The sequence below is a fragment of the Plodia interpunctella genome, chromosome 16 (assembly GCF_027563975.2).
Source record: "Plodia interpunctella isolate USDA-ARS_2022_Savannah chromosome 16, ilPloInte3.2, whole genome shotgun sequence".
Classification (NCBI taxonomy): Eukaryota; Metazoa; Arthropoda; class Insecta; order Lepidoptera; family Pyralidae; genus Plodia; species Plodia interpunctella.
In genome coordinates this window covers 2629359-2646439 of record NC_071309.1, presented here as the reverse complement: position 1 = coordinate 2646439, position 17081 = coordinate 2629359, and the positions used below count along the sequence as shown (strand labels likewise).

At 36.1% G+C, this 17081-nt stretch overlaps 3 protein-coding genes across 4 annotated transcripts; 1 reads left to right on the top strand and 2 right to left on the bottom strand.

Annotated features, from left to right (window-relative positions):
* Positions 1-318: 318 nt before the first annotated feature.
* Positions 319-4816, top strand: Ror. The gene is made up of 5 exons (XM_053757211.1): positions 319-2826; positions 2906-3048; positions 3337-3486; positions 3882-3998; positions 4344-4816. Exons 1-5 carry the CDS (start codon positions 529-531, stop codon positions 4525-4527), a joined length of 2892 nt encoding a protein of 963 aa, XP_053613186.1. The 5' UTR covers positions 319-528; the 3' UTR covers positions 4528-4816.
* A 2166-nt stretch (positions 4817-6982) lies between these two features.
* LOC128676832 (zinc finger protein ZFP2-like) lies at positions 6983-16775 on the bottom strand. 2 transcript variants are annotated; one of them, XM_053757213.2, is made up of 14 exons: positions 16310-16775; positions 16060-16182; positions 15679-15802; positions 15145-15204; positions 14812-14969; positions 14078-14156; positions 13764-13892; positions 13269-13401; positions 9947-10055; positions 9468-9586; positions 8906-9014; positions 8478-8630; positions 7850-8045; positions 6983-7177 (listed from the first exon to the last, which is right to left on the bottom strand). In XM_053757213.2, exons 1-14 carry the CDS (start codon positions 16418-16420, stop codon positions 7035-7037), a joined length of 1746 nt encoding a protein of 581 aa, XP_053613188.1. In that variant the 5' UTR covers positions 16421-16775; the 3' UTR covers positions 6983-7034. The 2 variants fall into 2 exon arrangements, with proteins under 2 accessions (XP_053613188.1, XP_053613189.1); XM_053757214.2 differs by having other exon boundaries at positions 13764-13894; positions 14083-14156; positions 16310-16774.
* LOC128676833 (uncharacterized) lies at positions 11088-13006 on the bottom strand. The gene is made up of 2 exons (XM_053757215.2): positions 12003-13006; positions 11088-11866 (listed from the first exon to the last, which is right to left on the bottom strand). Exons 1-2 carry the CDS (start codon positions 12715-12717, stop codon positions 11175-11177), a joined length of 1407 nt encoding a protein of 468 aa, XP_053613190.1. The 5' UTR covers positions 12718-13006; the 3' UTR covers positions 11088-11174.
* Positions 16776-17081: the final 306 nt, after the last annotated feature.

Sequence of the window (17081 nt, the reverse complement as noted above, 5' to 3'; positions counted from 1 at the left end):
ATATACCGGCTATATAGTACTATACAACAATACACTATCGGAAAACAGTTTGCCGATCATAGCGGTTTCGACATACTACATTGCTCGTTGCATTTTCCCAGTACCTACTTCTGTTCTGTCGCCATAAAGAGTTTGAGCTTGGACAGAGCCCAGTGTTTAAAATGTCTCATACATTTTAACATGGGACTGGCAAAGCAATGACTAAAGAGGGGAAAAGGGACGTGATCAAATGAAAAAAAAAGTGTGACAAATTAATTGACATTGACATCCCTACATTGTCATTGTCTAATGTCATTTTGCTTGGTGGTGAAGGAAAGGAAGGAGTGGAGTGAAGATCAACTATACATACCTACGCTACGCTTGCTCATTGTTGAAATTTCAATAAAATTGACAAAATATTTACAAAACAAAAAGAAAGTGTGTAGAAATAAAACCAATTAACATTTGAAATACCATTTTAATCATTTCATGTTTGAAAGTTAATAATGAAAGAGTTATATTTGTGAAGTGTTATGGAAAGTGATAGTCATGAAATACCTGTGTGTAATTATTGTTTTATGCTTTTCTTCTTGTAAAAGTCAATCGCCGGCTTTAGAAAAAGTGGATATTCCTTCATCGACTAAGGGAAATTCTTTATCGGAACAAAAATGGAATATAAAATTGGATATTAATTTCTCAAAAAATTTTCCATCAATTTTAAGGAAATCTCTGGGCAGTCATGCTCGTTTCAAGTGCGAGGCTGTAGTGAATTTTACTAAAGTCGAAAGATATATCAAAAACAAGGAAGGTATAGAGACAATTTTAAAAGAATCCCCTCCTGAACATATCCAGCAAGCTTTGATGAAAAATGTCAAAATTTACTGGCTCAAAAACAACAAACCGCTACCAGTGTCTCCTCGAGTAAATGTTTCAACCAGTATCAATATGCACAATAGTACAATAGGTGTCAACTTACTAATAAAAGATATACATAATGATGATAAAGGAAATTACTCATGTGTTATCAAGCAGAATGATAAAAAACAAACAACTGTATTGAAAATAGTGAAAGATAAAGATGCATTGAAGAAATATGAAATACCTACATATCCACCTTTATTTCCTAATTCCGACAATGAACTGGAGATGACAGTGGAGACAACAGCTAACATGGCCGTGGACAGCATGAAGTCACAAAGTAACAACCAAGAAACAGATACTAAGACAAATGCAACACATAAACTGCAACCCATCTGTCAGGAGTATGTAGGTGCAGTGTGTGATATGTACCTTAAAGGTCAATTTGTTTACATTCCATATGAAACAACACAAGCTTTGTTGGAAGACAAATTAGGTAAAGCTCTACGAGTCACACAGTACTCCAATGACATCAGCTCCAACTGTGAAGGGTATGCTTTACCCAGCCTCTGTTATTCTACATTTCCCATATGCAGAGATCCAATTGTAACAAATGACAACTTCTACAAAGAAGCAAAACAGATATTGGAGCTACTTTCATCCTCAAACAGTGATGATAGTGATGATCCCAAAATAGAGTTTGACAACCTACCTCAAGGAATGGCACCTCTTCCAAACAGTAGATTCAGTAAAAATGTGACTATTGAATTGTTGAATTATCGTTATAACTCTACTGTATTAAGAAGAGTATGTAAACAAGATTGTGAGATCCTTGAGAATGAACTGTGTCAAACAGAGTATGCCATTGCGAAAAGACATCCTCATATTGGTCAGCAATTGACTTTAGAAGAGTGTCAAGATCTACCCGAGAATGATCCAGACTGTCTCAAGATTGGTATAGGAACTGTTATAGTTTCTGATGATGAATGCTATTGGGAGGATGGCAGCGGCTACCTTGGTAGAGTGAGCATGGCCGAAAATGGTATGCCCTGTATTCCTTGGTCCAAGCAGATGCGGCTCAAAGTATCTAAATTTCCTGAGCTTGCTGGTCGACACAGCTACTGTCGAAACCCTGGAGGTGTCAAAACACAGCCTTGGTGTTTTGTAGAGAAGGATGGCAAAACTGAACAACAACTGTGTGACATCCACAAGTGTGCTCATAAGATATGGATTTATATTGTGATTGTATTCCTGCTTCTAACTTTGTCTATCATTGGTTTCATTATATGCATTTGTTACAAGCACAAGAACAAAAATAATGCTGCCACAATTCGAGACATAAATTTACCAAATGCTGATAAAAACATTTATGGTAACTCTAGATTGAATTCACCAATAGAAATGAATGAGTTGCTCACAAATCAAAATTTGGGCAATCAACCTCATCTAACCAGAAACACCCGTGGAAATGGTGTTCTGAGGATACCGCAGTATTCCCTGTCACAGATAAAGTTCTTAGAAGAGCTCGGGGAGGGAGCCTTTGGCAAAGTTTACAAAGGTGCTATAAAAAAGAATGGTGAAACACAGTATGTGGCAGTAAAAGCATTGAAGGAAAATGCCAGTGCTAAAACCCAAGCAGATTTCAGGAGAGAAATAGATTTGATTTCGGAGTTGACACATGAGAATATTGTGTGTATTGTTGGTGTGGCTCTGAGAGAGGAGCCCCTGTGTATGCTGTTTGAGTTCATGGCTCGTGGGGACCTGCACGAGTTCCTGATGGGCCGCGCGCCGCCCTCCGGCAAGGGTCTGCCGGCCATGCGTCTGCTAAATATAGCTAACAACATTGCATCTGGAATGCAGTATCTTGCTTCTCACCATTATGTACATAGAGATTTAGCAGCCAGGAATTGTCTGGTTTCTGATGACTTTGTGGTGAAAATATCAGATTTCGGGCTATCTAGAGATATTTATAGTTCTGATTACTACAGAGTAAGTATTTATATTGGAATTCCTTGAATATGTAGTGTAAATTATTTCTAAAATTCATGTTTTGTGTTTACAATTCTAGGTTCAATCAAAAAGCCTACTACCTGTGAGATGGATGCCTCCTGAATCCATTCTCTATGGTAAATTTACAACAGAGAGTGACATTTGGTCTTACGGTGTTGTTCTGTGGGAAATTTACAGTTATGGACTCCAGCCTTATTATGGGTAAGTTTTACATATTTTTAAACAATTAATTTTATTTGACGCATGCAAAATTGCACAATTGCACACACGAAAAATTGTGTTGATCAAAATATTTTCAGAAGAACATTAGACACAAAACACATCAAGTGTTTCTTCTACTGTGCTCCTAATATTTTCTGTTTTTGACGATTTATTTACCATTATGTGTTTTCAAGTTACTAATAGCATATTAGTAACTTGGTTTACTCTATTGCTTTATCCGATCTCTTATCGATTGTAGTACACATGATATTTTATCTGGCACTCCAGGTTCAGCAACCAGGAGGTGATAGCCATGGTGCGCGGCGGCGAGCTGCTGGCGGCGCCCAGCGGCTGCCCGGCCGCCGTCTACAGCCTCATGCGGGACTGCTGGCACCACACGCCGCTCAGGAGGCCCAACTTCCAGGAGATTGTCGCCAGGTAAGTGCCCCTGGCTGCCGACCCAAAATGAGTTATAAAAAGGACCCTACTTGGTTCCTACAATCTAATTTCGATCCTCCACCACACAGGGGCACTCGTCATCATAAAGATGCGGTCAGGAGGGATCGCTGTCAATACGCCATATAACGCATTAGGAACTAAATCAAGGGCTGTAACCTTTGGAAAAATTTACACAGATACATACAGTATCACGTCTTTTATATTTTGCGTCAACATTAACTACTCTTACATTGTCAATGCTGGCAGTGGCGGCTGTTTTGCTTTTCTCACTGAACTGTGCTGCGAAACTCTTGCTATGGGGATTACGTTATTATCTTTACTCTTTATAATATTAGTAAAGGTATATAGGTTAACAGAATGTCGTGTGTATACAGGATCCAAGAGTGGATCCAGTCGGGGGGCTGCAGCGAGTGGGAGGGGGGCCGCGAGGAGCGCGCGCCGCTGCTGCCGCCGCACTGCTCTTCTTCCAACGGCTCTCTTCACACCAACAGGTATTTAGCAAATAATTTGTCTTTCTTTCCTCGTATGCTCTTGGCAAAGCAGTCTTAAGAATTTATGTAATGTGTGTTGTCAAAGAAACAATTTTTATTTCTTATCTTTCTTATATGCTCGTGGCAAAGCATCTGTTCGACGTTCACAGCTAGTTAGTTTGCCCCGAAAATCATGGAGCATTGTTGAAATTCAATACACAATATAAGTCTGTGAACCAAAGAGGGAAAAGTTATATATTTATACGAGGTATTTGTGTGCATTACTTTTGGGATATATGTATATAAAATTCTCGTCGTACGTATATTTAGTATGAGAGTTCAGCTCACACCGGTTAATTTAAACAGCCTCAAGAAATTCAGTACGGCGAGTTCGAGTCTCCGCATGACGGACGACGCCCGCTCCACGTGCAGCGACGTCCCGCCTCTAGCACCAAAGACTAAAAAACATAGCGCCGCTTCGCTCATAGACGACAGAACCAGAGACACGGTAGTCAGGATACCCAACACGCAGTTTGGTAACGAGATATAAACAGGTTTTTTTTATTCATATTTTTTTAAATATTTTTTGAATTGATTTGTTTTGTTAGTAGCTTTACTTATTTATGACATAAGCGGAATTTCGGTACCTCGATAGCAGCGATACGTAGGTAATAATTATTTTGATAGCGAAATACCATGAAGAATAATCGACTGTATCGACTATTGATACAATCCATAGTATGGCATAGAATGAAGCGATGCTATTGATACTATTGCCCGATTCTGATTGCTTTAGCCTCAACTATCGATAGTAGGCTAGGTATGTTCTGATACTTGCTCGTTTACACGTCAAAATAGTGTTTAGATTTTTAAAGTCCAACTTAGCTTGACGTTAGAATAGTAACAGCTTCATACTTGATTTCAAAGAAATTTTGTTTACATTTAAGCTTAAATGTATGAAGCATGGGTCATATAGTTAATTTTAGTTATTTTAAATACAGTTTGATGTTAAATAACAAAATCAAACAACCAATTGGTATACTCTTAGCTAACATATTGGGATAATTTGCAGCTTTTCTACTGTTTAGAAGTAAATTAGATGGATTGTAGTTTAGCTAATGATTTTGTTGATATTCGTGTTTGTACAGTAACCAGACCATGTACATAATGATAAGGCTGATTTTTATAAAATACAATTATCAGTTTACATAAATTTAGCACTTAGCTGAATGAGCAATTCATTCAGATTTGGTATTGAGACAATATAAAGATATGTATTTTGCGTTCGTCCTAGCTTTGTGCTATATCTATGATTTATTAGTCTCATGCAGTAGAATGTATAGTTTGTCAAGAGGCAACCAGCAATCTATACTATTATTATAGAGGTAAGTGTTTGTATGTTTGATTTAATCTCTGAAACTACCGAACTGATTTCAAAATTCCCACGGGAGCGAAGCCCCGGGCAGCAACTAGTAATCCCACTTGTATTCATTTGTAGTCAGATGAATCCCGATTGTAGTCCGATGATCTATGATTCAAGTACTGAGACTTTCACTTTGTTTTTAGTCCGATGTCAGGTACTATATTTTTAAATATAGCTTTTAAAAAGAACTCGTAACATGTATTATACTAGATGCACATTGTGGGGCAACGTCGCAGTATGTAATAGGGACAACGACAAATACGTTTTCTCTATAAGCTCTGTAATTTTATAGAATTTATACCTACGTTAGTTCCTTTTACTAAATATAAGTTTAATTTACATGCGAAAGAATTTTCCTAGATCTTTTACCTGTCCGGTATGTGATATGACTATAGTTTTATTTTTTCGTAATTTTCCTAATTCTACCAACTAGCTTTAAAAATTATTTATAATTAAATGTATTAAATGTCTGGTATTGTAAGAAATAAACATTAATAGATGGTTTATTAAAACGATTAAGTACATTTTGCCATTTCTTTATTTCTTTTTTTATATTTTAATTATGTCGATACTAATTTAGGTATTAGGTTTATCCTACGTCTCCAAATTATTCAGACAAGGACAAGCTGTATAGACTGTTGTGTATTATTTTACTTCTGTTAAAGTATTTATTAAGCATTAAATTATTTTGTAACGCATAGGTTATAATTACTTAATCGTATATTTATTTATCATTACATGCTTTTAGTAAATTTAAAATGTATGATAATTTAAATTAGGCAGCAGATTTTGCAAGCGAATATTTAATTATACAATGACTCGACGTACGTATTTGACGAAAACACTTTTGACACTCCATTGGTAAAGTTATGTTAGGTCGATTTTTCTAGTTCCATATATTTCTGTAATCTGCTACTCAAAAAGTATTCAGATGAAAAATAAAAAAAAGATACTAATGTACAAAAAAACTGTCTATTAGGTAACTTTACCCGTAGAAGGTCACATGTTATGATGATACGTTTACATGCTCGACAAACCTTAGTTTTGTGATACGTTTTAACACAGCATATAACAAGCGTAATATATATTCGCCGAACCTTTGGCAACCCAGGTATACCCAAAGCCTTGTTCACATGGTTGATAGTAATGATCTTACAGCTCAATATTCGTCCCTTTTTACCACGAGTTAGATTAAAATTTACACCATACGAATTCTTTCATTGACATTATCGATTGTAATTAATAATAGGATTAAGAGGTCAATTTCGATTTGTATTTAGTAGTTATAATTGTAAAAATATAATACGTGCTAATGTACGTACTAAGTATTAGACGGGATTGCATTTTTGATAAGACTATACGAACATTTTAAATTTATTTATTAAAAAAGTAAAATCATTCCTTTTCGCTTAGAATTTATTACAATCATCTTTGATCATTTGATTTACGATTTTATATACTTTTTATAAAAGTGAAAAATATTAATTTCCAGTACTTTCTGTACTTGCCAAAGACTTTTTTTGTATGTGATACAGTTACTTTTGTACTTAGATGTAAATTGTCTTTCTAAATAATAAATGTTTTATAAATAATATTTCTTTTATTATAATTAACCTTACGTCTAATTAATCACATTACGGAAATGGATTTGGTCCTTGTGCCGTCGTCGTGTTCTTTTTAACGATAAGATATTCGCCATGTACCCGCATGTGCACTTTGAGGTTGTTGTTCGCTGTAAATCCTTTATGGCAAATCTTGCATACATATGGCTTTTCTCCTGAAATCGCAAAATTATGTAATTTTCTAAAATTACCTATTTTTATGAGATAAAAGATTCGTTGGCATTTGCTTTTGTTTTTGTTTGGACTACAATGAAAATAGTATTTATAAAATGTATTAAAAATATTTAGACCTATTTTTTATGCTAACCTTTTCTATCCTGTACCTACTAACTCATAATCTATGTACGACCTTAGATTTAGATTATGTCGTATGCCCATTTCTTTGTTGGTATTTCGGGAAAAAAATATGTAATCATCATAGGATATTTTTATATAATATTCTATCTGTGTACCAAATTTCTTAACAACCCGTTCAGTAGATTTTGCTTGAATGAGTAACCAATATGCATACATCCTCACAAATTTTCGCATTTATAATGTTAGTACATAGGATATAATACAAAATTGATCAAAAATATTTAGCTCTTTCTTTTTTTTACGTTAACCTTCACTGTCCTGCAGGCCTAGCATCAACTTTTACAGAACGATTCCAATGCAACTCAGTTCAATTTAGGCACCTAAAATGAATCGCATTCATACTAAAAATTAAGTCCATGGTACGAATTTGCGATGCAGTTCAGTTTAGGTCGTAAAGTGGATCGCGTTAAGAGATGATGGTAAGCCCCCTGTACTAATTTTGACGATGTCACCTGGCCATATATAGTTACCGGTGTGGATCCTCGTATGCTTGACGAGCACGGAGGGATGGTAGAAGGCCTGGCCGCAATGAAGACAGGCGTGCGCGCGGCGGCCGGCGTGGCGCGCGCAGTGCACGCGCAGCGCGCCGCGCGACCGGAAGCGGCGCGGGCAGCGCGCGCATTCGTAGCGCGCCTCGCGCTCGTGCGTCTGCAGGTGCCGCGTCAACTGCAGCGGACTAGCCACTTGTATTACTGCTATACCAGTATATAGCGAATGTGTCAATATTTATACGTTGACTAAAAATCTTATTTTACTATAAAGATTTAAAATGTTATAAAATTGACTAGAATGGGTATGTGCTATATGAAGAAGAAATAGTTGGAAGGTCACTGGGTTGCGACGCTCCATAGCGGCGGAAGAAACAGGAAAAAGGCTTAGATAAGAGAGACAGTAGAATAGGCACGTAAATACTATACAAAATATAGAATAAATAGTGTGCAAAAGTCTAGTCATACTTTTAGATAGCGATTATAAACAAGAGCGGATTCACCGCTAAGATATTAAAACGATAGTTTTCAAACAAAATCATAACTTTTGTGCTGTGCGTGGGACATGCGATTTTCACATTTACAGTAAGTCATATAAAAAACAACTCACACTTCTTCTGGAGCTGAACTCCTGCCCGCAGTGAGGGCACACGACACTCGTAGGGTTGCAGTTGTGTTTGGCGAACTTCGCCGGGTCCGCGAACACACTACTACACAACTTACATGATATTGCATTAGGGTTGTGTTTCCTCAATTTGTGATTCTAAAACCATACAAATAAGGTTCATTTTCAGCTACATGATATGATGATGAAGCTGTTGGCAGAAACAACTATAAATTCGAATACTTTTGTGAAATAAATGCGGTGTACGATTCGTGTCATTATACGGTTTTAATGAATTTTTGACATGCCCAATATCTGAACTACCAAAATTAAAATTAAATAAAGTTAAGATAAGAAATCGTCAAAAATTTAATTTCCAACCTGAGGAAGCAACCGAGAAAACGCTAATATTATAGAGATTAGTAGCCACATACCGCCAATCCGGTTTGTTGTTTACAGGAGAATCCACACACATCACACACGTAAGGTTTTATATCCATATGGATTAATATATGTGAGGCCAAGTGCTGTTTAGTCTGGTGGCTGGAATACAAAGCGCTATGAGAACACACGATTGCCTAACTTCGTCTTCTTCTTTTCGAGTTCAAATAGCACACTCATTTAGACCAGTAAGTAGGTAATTGGCCTTATTAAGATCTATAGCTAAAGATATTTTTACCAGTCATTTAAAATTGATGAAAGTAAGTATATAAAATTGTATATTCACTGTAATATTCGTACAAATTCAAGTCCAAATTATTATTACAATAACATACAAATTTTATTAAATTAAATTTGAAATGAATGAACGTTGAAACTGCAAAGTACAATGGCGCCACCATCACATTTGTATGTCAATCTCTTTTAATTTAATTTATTATTTTTTTACATTAATTGCGTGGCAAACCCATGCAATTATCCAACCTTAATTTTATTGACACTACAAAGGACAATATCATATTAAGTAAATTAATTACAAGAAAGGCGAATAATTACCCTTTAGAACAATAATCGCAAATGTATTTCTTCTCACGGTGCACCACCGTCACATGTTTGTTCAGTTTCCTGGGAGTGGCGTACGATCGAGAACATTGCTTACATTTCAATGATTTGTCCTGAAAATACATGAATTGTTGAAATAACAGAACATAATTTCTCAAACCAGTGCGTTTTTCTGGTTCCTTCCTTAGCTGATGAGCGGCGGAGCCGAGGGACATTTCAATTTCTTCGTCTCCACTTCGCACGGGCGTCGGCATCCCTAGTTGTCAGACCATTGACACACATATCATCCTTGACGATATCAAGCCTGCATTTCTTGGGTTTGCACCCTCCTACGTGTTAGCGTCAGAGGCCACCTGATTAAAATATCTGATCGTTTACCCGAGTCTTCCTCAACCGTTGAGCGGCGGAATCCAGAGTCCGCTTTTTCGTCTCCTTGATTTAAATTATATCGCGGTGAAAAATAAAGAACATACTTCACCGTCGTAATGTAGATTCTTGTAATGGAACTCCATAGCGATTTGCGAACTGTTGGTGTACTTGCAAAGATGGCACTGCCATTGCTTCTGAGGTAGATGAGCCATTCTGAAAACATTATATCACTATGAAAAAAGAAACTTTAGGATTATATGTGATTACTTTATAATAAAAGAAAAGATTTGTGTGAAAATTCAGAGACGCTTTAAATGACAGGACGGAATAGGTGGGAACACAGAGCGGTAACAATGTTGCCCTAATATGATGTGAGTGTTGCAAGTTATAAATATAAAATTGGTTGCGTTCACTATTTAACAGAAACAATAACATTTATGGTACTCTCTCCAGCACATCCTCCTAACTGAAATAAAATGTATTTGTCATTGCAAACTGGGCTCTATTACTAGAGCATAAAGAACCTTTTAGAGTAACTAGATATGCGGTCAACTTTACTAGCTTTCCCGCCTGTTGTAAATTAGTATAGGCTATACCTATACTAATTTACAACAGGCGGGAACAATACATTTTCTGGGATAAAAAGAAAAAGGAAAAAATTTTTATAGTAGTTAGGTATGTTTTCGTAATTACACGTATGCGAAATTTATAATAAATTGATGGAGTATATAAAGCATAATTTCACACAGTTCTCCGAAGCGTGAAGAGGTAACACACGGACAAACAAAGCCACATTTATTCTTTAGGCTCTGGTTTGGACTTGTGTTATATACTAAAAGTAGCTTATGCGCGACTTCGCCCGCGTACACGATTAAACCTATACCAGATTTTAAGTTAGACCACTCGCTACACAGACTGTGAAAACCACAACAAATTCCAACCGGTAGTTTTTGACGACCTCGGTGGCGCAGTGGTAAGGTTCTTGCCACTGAACCGAGAGGTCCCGGGTTTGATCCCCGGTCGGGTCATGATGGAAAATGAATCTTTTTCTGGGTGGCCCGGGTCTTGGATGTGTATCTATATACTACTCCACCAAAACAATTAGGCACATGGCAAACATGGCGTCACTGTAGCTAGGGAGGGGAATATTCGAGACTCGCTGATACCTAGTATGAAACTGGTAAGTAACTATTGTGAATACAACTTAGTATGTGTATATTATAACTATACTTTATTTATTTTGGGAACAGAGAACTGTGTGTGCAAAGGAAATAATAAAACTCCTAATTGATTAAATGTACTTTATTTATTGGAATAATTTGAAAAATTGTTCTAATCAGAATCTAATTCTTCAATCCCTGACATTCTTTCAAAATCTGAATGTGATTCCAAATCACTGTCATCGCTGTCGTCATTTACATTTATGACTAACTCTCTTGCGTCTTCTAAACCTTGCTTTTCCCAGTACGCCTTCCGTAACCGGTCCACGTGATTAATTTCTTTTTTCCAATCGTCTTGCGTTATTGATTGTATGGCTTCCCTGGCTAGTTTTTCGATTTGTCTCTCTGACTGATCGACATTCTTGTCGGCGACTCTTTGTTTGACCAGGTTCCAAATGTACTCAATAGGATTGAGGTCACATTGATATGGTGGAAGTCTGAGGACTTCGTGACCGCTCTCCTCTAAAAGTTTGTCCACTAAATATTCTTTTTCCGGTCGGTTGCGAATTATAATATAATTCAACTCAGCCTTTGTCATTCGCGGGTCAAACGTAATGTTTCTCTCGCTCAGCCAATTCTGCATGTCTTGTTTACGAGCGGCCATAGTAGGAGGCTTATTTAATTGCTTGCTGTGGTAGGGCGCGTTGTCTATGACAACAATACTGTTAGGTGGCAAATTTGGAATTAGTTTTTCGGTTAACCATTTCGTGTAGTTTTCTGTGTCCATTTCGTCGTGGTAATCCCCTTTACTACTTTTACATTTGTATAATAAGTCTGCACCTTCGACGAACCCAGTCTCTCCTCCTGAAATACAAAGATATAAACATTAATAAACAGTGTAGTGACATGAACAATAGTTAAATTATTAAAGTAGAATATCACGTACGTGCAGAAATATTAATTATATGGAACCCTAATAAGACAGCTCATTGGGTATTACCTGCGTGAACGATTATCCAGCGTTGGCCAGCACTATCGTTTTTTCTTATGCCTGGGACCGTTTGACTTTGCCAACACTTGTTGACAGTGTAATGCGAGTGGACCCATGTTTCATCGGTAAAAATAACAGGTTTTTTTTCCGGGCCCAAGTCGTCGTTTTCTTTTAATCTTCTTAAGTAACGTGCACGCCACGCTGCTATTTCAGGTCTTTCTATGAGCACGTCTCGTTTTTTGGAGCACTTTTTGAATTTAAATCCCAAACTTTCTGTTATAATTTTTCGCAGGGTCTCTCTTTGACCAGGAAAGTTAAGATCTCTCTTAACAACGTTTAAAATTTTTTTCAATGTAGGCACTTCTTTGTACACGTCATAAAAGCTTTCAATTTTTGTTTTAATTGCACAAATCATGAAGTCATCAATTTCCAGCTTTTTCTTTTGTTTTCGCTTTTTCCCTGGAGTGGGTAATTTGACTGTCTCTGTTGGGGCTTCGCTTGACGTACCCGGCTGTGGTGAAAGCCTTAGTTTCTCCAAAACTTCTTTTTCCTCGTTTTTTATTCTGGCCAATGTGCGTCGACTAATGCCAGTAGCCGTACACACTCGCTTTTCCACTTGAGATATTGGAATAGCTATTCCATGCAACTTTTCTTCCTCAAAAAAATGTAATACTTTTAATATCATTGTCCTTTCGGACCCACGGATAGTTTTTTTCCTACCCATTATGAGGTTAACAAAAAATATCAACAACAAAAACAACACGGGACTTTTAAACAACACAGAATGAATTAATAACAATTATTTAACAAAAATTAACAACACAAACTCAACAAAAACCCAACTGACAACGAAAATTTTAGGAGGCGCGAAAGCACGTGGTGTAACTGCAGAGCGCGAGTACACGACTGCGCGTCACTAGGGAGAGCGCGGGGAGGTGAGACGAGGTACGGGCGCCGAAACCGCATTCCTGTCATGCGCCTAATTGTTTTGGTGGAGTAGTATGTATTTGTTATAAAATATAGTATCGTTGAGTTAGTTTCCATAACACAACAACACGCGCGAACAACATAGCCCATTTACAGTTTTATTATATGTATGTATAGAGTATAAATAAGTAGATGTAGTGTCTAAATATTACATATTGGTCCCGTCGTGGTTTTCTGTGGAATTATGGTGTTCTTCAAAAAGGGCGTAAATAATTCATGTTTGGCAAATGGTTAATAGGCTGCAGTACATGCTTTACTCAGTAGTATACAACCTGGAATATGTCTGACCTGTGGGCAAACAGCTGCGGCCAGCTGTCGAAGATATCGTGGCAGATGTGACAGCTGCAGCCGCGCGAGGTCTGGTGCGTGCGCAGGTGCTGCAGCAGCAACTCTCGGCTATCGAAAAGCATCTTGCACAGACCTGGAATATATTTGACCTGAGACACAGAGAAGAGATACGCTGCCAGGCTTTCTACCTAGTGTTCCTGGCGGAATCGTGTCACTAAAAAATAAATAATCCCAACTATATTAATACTATAACTAATGTTATAAATTCTAAAGTCCGTAAGTATTTCCCGCTTTAGCGGCTAAACCGCTGGACTGATTATATTGAAATTTGGTATCAAAATTTGGTATTGATTGAGAAGAAATGCCGAAACTCTTTTATACAGTGTGTGGTAAGCTTGCCATTATTGTTTCTTACATATTTTAATTTTAATAGCAGCATTAACATTATGTACTTCATAATACAATCATATCAACTGGATGAAGAAAATTACTCACCACAAGCCAGCAAGGCTTGATCTGCAGTTTTAACTGACACTTTAGATTTTTTATCTTTTTTAAATGTTGCGGCACGTTTTGCTTTTCTTTCCTTCTTTTCAATCGAAACATATGTTGATTGAGACGTGTCTGAAAATAGATAGTTTAAAATGAAGTATACTATGTGCATGAGAGATTGTTGCAATGAATCGCTACATAGTATAAAACAATATAATAAATTAATGGGCAGTATTAATTTACTTGCATTTTCTAATCATTGATTACGTTATAGAACTGCTTAAAAGTGCAATTGAAGAAAATTAAATAAACCTCACCTCCTTTGATTGCTGCAATTGTATCGAAATGTTCAGACTCTGATGGTTCTAATTTTATTTCTCGTACTGTTTCCAAATTCTAAAATAAAAATTTAAAAAATATATACTAAGTGTTAACCACGGCCACGCTCACAGGAAAAAGAATCAATAAAGATAAATATAACTGCAGCGTCTGTGACCTCTGTTTGTGTGACTTTTTCCTTCCAACTGTACATCACGGCTAGATTATTGATGTTCCACCATTCACTAACTAATATTCACTCACTTTCTTAACAGTTTTCTTCTGTCTGTACACCGACGTACCGGAAACAACTGAACGACGATTTAGAGGAAGACTTATATAGCATAGTGAGTGGGGAGGGTGATATAAAGTTATTCACTTAGGCATATACTACAAGTAGCGCTATGTATAGTTAAGTATACAGTAGGATTATTTGAGGATGTCTACAGTAGTATGCCAGTACACCACAACACTAGGCATGTCCCGCCCGCGACCTCTCGCGCAGCAGCCCATAGCTATGGAACACGACAATTTAAATTTAAATTTGATTCCTGCGCGCGCACTACAAATCTAGTTTGTGTTTGCATTCCTGTCATTCGATTTCTGTTTTTTAATCTACCAATTTGTAAGAACGAGAAAAAATATAGTTATCTAATTTTAGTTCAAAGTATTTTGTTTTATCTACCTATTAGTTTAATGAACAGAGGATATTATTATACCACAACATACTTACATGTTCTGGATTCGTCATAGATGTATGAGCATGGCTATGGGCATATAAATCGGTAATTTTCACTTTATCAAAGCATAATTTACATTTACCACCTCTTTTATGCTCTTTTAAATGCTCAAGAAATACCACATTATCAACAAATTCTCTTTTACACAACGCTGGAAAATAAACAAAGGATTTGTAACTAATACTTTATATAATATAATTATTTATTGATATTCTTGGACTCTACAACTTTCATTCTAAATGCATGTATTACATTAGAAATTAATACATCTAGGTACTTCATCGGCAACATAATAAAAACAAATGAGTTATTAAAATGTAGCTTACCACATATCAATAATTGGTTTTTCATGTCTAAATCATTTTCACATGATGCATTATCAAATACTGAAAGCAAATAAAACATTTATAATAATAACCAACTATGTAAATATAGATGGCAATGTGATAAGATATATATATCTCAAATATTGTTAAATGTCTGTCTCTCTTCTGAAGGTTTTCCTAGTTACTTCCTCAGCCACAAAGCAACAGAGCCCAGGATCTGCTTTCCTAATTTTTCTCTCCCACTTTGATATTGCAATTTGACATTGGAAGCCATATCATCCATGCTCTTTTTGTGTAAAAAATAATAGAGTTTGAGAGTTACATTATAAACTTGAATGTTTGTTACTCAATCACTGTAAGAGATTTTAAAGGGGGATTATATTTATCTGTCTCATAAATGTTCACTTATGACCTGGATGGAACTGGAACTCTGATGCTTAAAGGGAATGCTCTGGTGATAATAAGAGAGAGAACATAAATGTGTATGATTCACAACATATTTGTTTTTTTTTTCTTTAATTCAACAATGATTACCTTCAGTAGAGAATACTGCATTATCAAAAGCTTCAGTTCTATCATCATCAGAATGCCAAATCTCAGTTTTGATATTTTTACTGTTGTTATGCTCATCAGTAAACCAGTCCGCAGGTTTGGCAATCTGAAAAATTAAACAATTGTAATTTAAAGTCAGTTTTATTATACCAATGTTATAAAGATGTTGACGATCATATGATAGATTTTAGGATTAAGATTAAAAGATTGAAATATATTTTATTTCACACTGGCTGCTTATTAAGCTGATGTGTGTCTTGAAGCCTGGAGATTTTATCCAATATATTCTTAAAATTTTTAAGTGATGACATTCTGAATAATTCTAGTATTTAATGTAGCATCATAATAAGTACAGTGTTCTACCTCTGTTATTTTTCTCAAGGATGTTTCGGATGTTACTGCCTTTTCCCTGAAGTCAGCAAACACCTTAATCATATTAAAGCAATTTTGGCAAAAAAATTGTGGCATTGCATCACCTAATTCGATCTGGAATAATAAAAAAAATATATTACTTTATTATCAATAAAAATTTGTCATTAGAAGATCATAAACGGTAATTTTATGGAATAAGTAGTGACAGTGAAGAAGTTTTTATAAGAAAAAACTTCATTACCTGTAAATTGGTCAGCAAGTTGTAATTTGTAATACAGAACTCATCCAGGGCAACCATATCTTGTTGTGTAAGTAAACAGGCTCTGCATATTTTCATACTTGTAATATACATGTAATAGTCAATTTTAGTCAACAATTTGTGAAATGCACTCTTTATATTTTTTGATTTATTCGGACCATTGAAGTTCACATTATCATTACATTAAATAGGTAATTGAGTTTGAGTATCCAATTCTAAGATTTATTTATTTAGTGAGTTGATAAGAGTAACTACTGACGGCTGAAGTACATTCACTTCGACTTCTGGCCTAAACAAATAAAATATAGAGTATAGTAAAAAAAATGCTCAGCGCAAGCAGTTACATACAAGCACAAATTATAAATAAAATAAATAGGTAACAAAACTCAACAACCAACACAACCAAACACAACACAACAATTTGAAGAATAATGAAAAATATTTTTTGTAATTTTTTGTGACATTGACAATGACATAGTATTGGCAGCTACTCACTCACCTGCCGCAGGGGCAACTAGGGTCTAAAGAAGATGCACGTACAAGGTTGTCCTACATCTCTTTCTTTTGAATACCTGCATCCCTTTCTATAGTCCCTTAACTCGGAGCGTATGTAGCCGGTCTAAATGATAGCACTATTTTAGTCATTAAGCTAATAAGGCTACCCTCACATTGCCGTGCATGTGTGCCTCTAGTGCATTTCTGCAAGCGTTAAGCCGTGTCAACGACGCACGACAGAGGTGGAGATATGGAAAGT

Bases quoted from the DNA above. Each gene is read 5' to 3' on its own strand.
- Ror (XM_053757211.1), top strand. From the start codon at position 529: ATGAAATACCTGTGTGTAATTATTGTTTTATGCTTTTCTTCTTGTAAA. The intron at 2,827-2,905 runs GTAAGTATTTAT...TTACAATTCTAG, and splicing joins ATAGTTCTGATTACTACAGA to GTTCAATCAAAAAGCCTACT. The intron at 3,049-3,336 runs GTAAGTTTTACA...CTGGCACTCCAG, and splicing joins GGACTCCAGCCTTATTATGG to GTTCAGCAACCAGGAGGTGA.
- LOC128676833 (XM_053757215.2), bottom strand. From the start codon at position 12,717: ATGGGTAGGAAAAAAACTATCCGTGGGTCCGAAAGGACAATGATATTA. The intron at 11,867-12,002 runs GTAATACCCAAT...TTTGTATTTCAG, and splicing joins CTGGATAATCGTTCACGCAG to GAGGAGAGACTGGGTTCGTC.
- LOC128676832 (XM_053757213.2), bottom strand. From the start codon at position 16,420: ATGTATATTACAAGTATGAAAATATGCAGAGCCTGTTTACTTACACAA. The intron at 16,183-16,309 runs GTAATGAAGTTT...TTATTATTCCAG, and splicing joins ACTTGCTGACCAATTTACAG to ATCGAATTAGGTGATGCAAT. The intron at 14,157-14,811 runs GTAAGTATGTTG...TTTTTATTTTAG, and splicing joins CTATGACGAATCCAGAACAT to AATTTGGAAACAGTACGAGA.